This window comes from Echinops telfairi, unplaced genomic scaffold (assembly GCF_000313985.2).
Source record: "Echinops telfairi isolate 266 unplaced genomic scaffold, ASM31398v2 ScPeMD7_7469;HRSCAF=8507_0, whole genome shotgun sequence".
NCBI classification, from domain to species: domain Eukaryota; kingdom Metazoa; phylum Chordata; class Mammalia; order Afrosoricida; family Tenrecidae; genus Echinops; species Echinops telfairi.
Window position 1 is genome coordinate 49,893,249 of NW_022111372.1, and position 5,124 is coordinate 49,898,372.

At 61.0% G+C, this 5,124-nt stretch overlaps 1 protein-coding gene across 1 annotated transcript in view; it reads right to left on the minus strand.

The window, feature by feature from the left end:
• GRK6 (G protein-coupled receptor kinase 6) overlaps positions 1–5,081 on the minus strand; it is a 15,802-nt gene extending 10,721 nt beyond the window's left edge. The window contains exons 1-4 of the mRNA XM_030888822.2: positions 5,005–5,081; positions 1,125–1,220; positions 249–361; positions 52–129 (exon numbers count right to left, since the gene is read on the minus strand). Of these exons, the coding sequence (XP_030744682.1) occupies positions 52–129; positions 249–361; positions 1,125–1,220; positions 5,005–5,056 (339 nt within the window). The 5' untranslated portion in view covers positions 5,057–5,081. The remainder of the gene's footprint in view (positions 1–51; positions 130–248; positions 362–1,124; positions 1,221–5,004) is intronic.
• Between the last annotated feature and the right edge of the window lie 43 nt (positions 5,082–5,124).

Sequence of the window (5,124 nt, forward strand, 5' to 3'; positions counted from 1 at the left end):
CTCTCACTCACTCTCTCACTCACTCTCTCACTCACTCACTCTCTCACTCACCGTGTGGCTCAGGAAATTCTGCATTAGCCGCAGCCCACACGCCTTCCGCTTCTCATCAGGGGTCACTTCATACTCAGCCTGCAGACAGTGGGAGGGGGAGAAGCTTTGGATTCAGCTGGAGTGACAGGTGTGTATGGGGGCTGGGGTACAGGCCTGGGACCTTGAGCAGCGCACCACCCCCAGCCCGGCCCACTCACCACCCCGTCCAGGAAGGCGATGCAGCGGGTCAGCTCCGGGCGGGTCTCACAGAACTCTCGGAACAGCAGGCGCCCGATGGGCTGCCGCTCACACAGGCTGTGGTAGTCCCGGTCTGAGGGCAGGCGAGGGAGCTGCTGGGTCTACAGGGAGCTTGCCCGCCAGGCAGTCCTCCCCTCCCCACCACCTGCCCCGCCCCCACAGCAGTGTCTGTGATGCCTTGGAACACCCCCCCCCCCACAAGCCGGAGGTGGGCACGACTGTTGGGCCCAGTAGGGCCTGAGGATCTGAGCACCAGAGAGGTTAAGCGACTAGCCTGGGGTCACACAGCAAGACATCTGGCTCCAAAGCCCTGGATTCCACCTGCCCCTGCTGTACCCTGGGTTTGCACAACTGCACACGTTACGGGGCCAGGGCCTGGGTGCACCCTGCCCAGGCCTGGCCCACCCCTGCTGCTTGCCTGGCGAAAGTGCAGGAGGAAGCGGTGGCTTCCGGCAAGCTTGTGGCCCACCCCTCACCCACCTGCAGGCCATCACAAGGGTGCCTGGGTAGCCTTGAATGCTGCTCAGACCTGGGGCTGAAGTCTAGCCATACTCTGGCTGCCCTGGCCGATCGCACTGCCCAGGTGGGGGCAGGGGGCATGGGCTTTGGGGCAGGACTTCACTGCACTGAAGATAGGTCTGGGGCTTCCAGCACGGTCAGTTCCAGGGCTCTGCTCACCCTAACCCCCAGCTGCTTCACCCAAAGGGTTCCGACACAGGCCTGGTCTCTGCCCTCCACTTATCCCAAAGCCGGGGGGTGGGGTGGCGCAACCTCAGTCTTCCTGCCCACTGGGTCCCCACTCACGACCCCATCTCAGCCTCCCCACCCAGCCTCACCGAGGCTGCGCCGCAGCTCCTCACACTGGCTGATGTGAGGGAACTGCAGCATCTGCCGCCATTTCTTGCTCTTGCCTTTGCGATTCCCGCCACCACCTGTGGGAGCAAATAGGCGCTGCTGTCCCCAGCCCTGCCACCACCCAGCCTCCCCTGATGCTCAGAGCCCAGGGCCCAAGGGGCCCGGCTAGGCCCAGCCCTCGCTGAAACACGCCTCTCGCCTCCTTGCCATCGTCATATGCCTCACCCTTGCCTAAGGTGACCAGACGTCCCGCTTTTGGCAGGACAGTCCCGATTTTTAACAATTTTTCCCGTGTCCCGCGGCATTTTTTAAAAGTCCCGATTTTGGGAAAGAATGCACGACAAGCTAGGGTATACGGTTTTCAGTTGCCATGTGGCTATTTCACCAGGATCTGAGTTTCATCAATGGTGTCCCGCTTTTGTCCCGCTTTACCAATGTTAAAATCTGGTCACCTTACCCTTGCCCTTGCTGGGGACCAGGGTCCACACACACCCTGCTGCCAGGGGCCGGCTGGCTGGGTGAGCTGAAGGGCAGGGAGGCCTTTGGGGGACTCCGAAAGCTGCTGTAGGGGCTGTTTCTACCCAGGTGGGAGCTTCCCAGATGAACAAATGTGGAAAGGGGTGTCCGTCAGGGCCCAGAGGCAAGCTTCTAGGGCATTTGGAGCCAGCCTCAGAAATCCCAGGGGTGGCGGCAGCATGGGACACCGAGAAGGCTGGAGGGGCAGCATAGCACAGGGACCTGCACGCAAGGGCTTCCTGGGCCTGCCTACTGGCCTGACCACACATCCAACTTCCCACCTGGTGCTGCTGAAACCACCATAGCAAGTAGGCACGGCAAATTCGGGCCAGGTGTGGGACACCAAGGAGTGATGGGGAGTGCAGCACACTGGAGCAGTATGCCCCTTCTAACAGGGCAGTTGGAACACAACTCCAGCTGACCGATGGGCTCACTGTTGCCAGGCAGGAATGCTGGCTCCGAAGGGCCAGATCCTCTGATATTTCAAAGGCAGTGGAAAACTCAGGTAGTTAAATGAAATACGGATGCTAATTTTATTTACAAAAACACCACACACACACACACACACACACACACACACACACACACACACACGCCCCCTCTAAGCTAATAAACAGGTGAGACAGGCAGATCTGGCAGGGGCCCACCAAGCTGAGATGGTAGAAGGACCTGCCTGAGTCCGGTGTCTCAAACCTGGGTATGAGTCTCCAGTTCACTCTTGGACGCACCCCTTGCCCTCCGTGAACCTCCATTCCTCCATCTGCCCCTGGAGCTGGTGTGAGGGGATTTGAGAGCCGTGTGCAGCTGTCAGTAGGCCCAAGGCAAGAGGTTGACTCAGCTCTACCATCATGGAGGTTGGGTCCTCAGTGCCCAGAGCCTCCCTTAGCTCCTGTCCCTTTTCCAGCCCTGGGGCTAGGCCTTCCTCCCAGCCTCTGGGGACATCTGCCCATTCTGTTTCTGAGGCCTAAGTTTTTCCACTGTTCTTCCCAGCCGGGTTCTGGAGGGCTTGGGTACAGGAAGGTGGCGTAGGGGAGGGGCCGGGCTCCCTGATGGGCTCCCTGGAGAAGGAAGTGTTGCAGGGCACCCTGTTCTCATGAACTTGAGAAGTTAGGAAACCTGCAGTGCGAGGCTCTCCTGCAGCCCACACCCCACATGCCTTGAAGTCATTGCTTCACTGTGAGTGAGCAACAGACCCCGCACCCCGGACCCCAGGCAAGGCCTCCCCAGAAGGGGAACTCCTCCCCACCCCCACAGGTCTCTCACCCAACCCTCCACCAGCCCAACCCAGCATCTGTTGTCCTCACCCCCCTGCCCCCCACCCCAGTACTTCCTCCTCCTGTCCACATTAAAGCAGCAGCCAAGAGTCACATGCAAATACCCTGTCCTGGAGCTGCCACCAAGTCAGAGGGGTTTCTCAGCCCTACCCAGCCCTCTCCCTGCATGGCTGGACACCAGGGCAAAGGAGGGTGGAGCTGCCCCTCTTCAGCAACTCGGCCTGACTGGGCTCAAGTTCATGAGAAAAGGGGGCCCTGAAATGAGGACTCTCAGCTTGAGATCACACGGCGGAGGTGACAGAGACAGGATGGGACCATAGCTCCCCATGGGGCCAACACCCAAACTCCTCCCCCTGCCTCCACTCTGCAAACATGCTGAGCAACTATCACAGGGACCACGTGTAGTGTACAGACACCAAGGAGTCCCAAACCACTGTGGGGTCTCAGGGTCGTTGGGAAAAGCCCTGGCCCCAAACGATTCGCCAGCTCATGGATGGTGGACACAGCCAGCCTCTCACAATGGTGGCCCTGGCCAGCTCTGGCTCGCGACATGTTTTATTTCTTTGGTGGCAGTGAGTTTCAACACTAGGCGACAGTTAGGATTTCCTTTTAATCTCTGTGTCCCATCCCCAACCATTCCACAAGGAGATGCCCAAGTTCTGGGAGGAAGGACTGGTTTAAAACCACGTAGTTGGGAAGAGGCAGCACCAGGTTGGGCTAAGGGTTCTCTCCAAGGAGGTACCAGTCCATTGTGAGGCCCTGCTCCCTGTGCCTTGCCCGTGGCCTGATGAAGCCTGCCCAAGGATGCCCACACTCTGGCCAGGCAAGGCAGTGCCCTCACCAGGCCTGAGGCTGGAATGGCTAGAGCCCTAGAGAGGCCTGGCCTGGCTCTCCCCACCCCCCTTCCCCGGCAGGCTGGATGACGAGGCAGAACAGAAACAGAATGGGCAGATGCCCCCAGAGGCTGGGAGGAAGGCCTAGCCCCAAGGCTCGATAAGGGACAGGAGATAAGGGAGGCTCTGGGCACTGAGGACCCAGCCTCCGGTGGCAGACACCCCAAAGGTCAACAAGCATGGGTGGGTAGACAGGGAAACCAGAGGCTGTCCCCCAGATGGGTATCTCTCTGGGTTGGGGGCATGCTGGGTCAACCACTAGGTAACACGAGGCTAGTCTGCTGCCACTGCAGAATGGGTCAGGAAGGTGGGGCAGATAGATGACTCTTGAAATCTGAAAGCCCAGCAAAGTGTGGACAAGCTGTCACGGCCGGGGTTCCACAATGATGGGGTCTTATCCGCTGCTGGGCCCTCAGTACCCTGGACAGGGTGGAGTTCGGAGTGGGTGCTCAGTGATTGTACTGCTGAGGTGGACTGCCGCAGGGAAGGGGCAAGCTGGCCACAAAACAGTGAAGACCAGGTCTGTGGGTCCATATCCCCCAGGCGCCTCACACAGGGTGGGGAGGTAGAGGGGCTCAGTACACACACTGGGCTCACCAGCAGGTCCAGAGTGCCCTGAGATCGTTCTCTGCTTTCAAGCCCAGCTCCTGATTCCCGTCCTACTCGGCCCACCCATCTCTGTCCCAACGCAGTCCACAGGCACCCAGCAAAGTGAGGGCGTGACGGCAGCATGTGTGACCCGGGGTTCCCCCGGTGGTCATTCATTCTCCAAACTTTTACCCAGAACCAACTTTGGGCCATCTAGGCTGGGAGCCAGGGCTAGGCTGAGCACGTGGGGTGGGCTCCCCTCCCTCGGCCATCGTCGCGATCCCCTCTAACCTGGGGGAGGGCTCCGAGAGGCTCTCCCAGGGCTTGGTTCAGGTCCCACCCTCCCCACTTCCTTCCTGCGCCCCACGCCGAGAGGGCGGTGGCCTGACCCCCGCCCCTTCCTGGGCCCCGGCACCCCGGGGCAGGTGCGGAGGAGGAGAAGTACGGCCCGGAAGGGCTTGCGTCCGCGCGGGGTATGGGGCATGGAACCTGCCGCCCTCGGGGCCCATTTGGTTGGGCGCCCGGCTGGGCTGGGAGGCCGAGCCTCAAGCTCCAGGAACCCGGGCCCGTCCGATCGCCCGTTGGCTCACCTTCCCGGGCCTTGAGCAGCACCGTGTTCGCCACGATGTTCTCGAGCTCCATGGGCTGCGGCGCCGCCGGGCCCGCACGGCCGCGCCTGCGACCGGGGTCGCAACGGGAGCCGGGGCCCG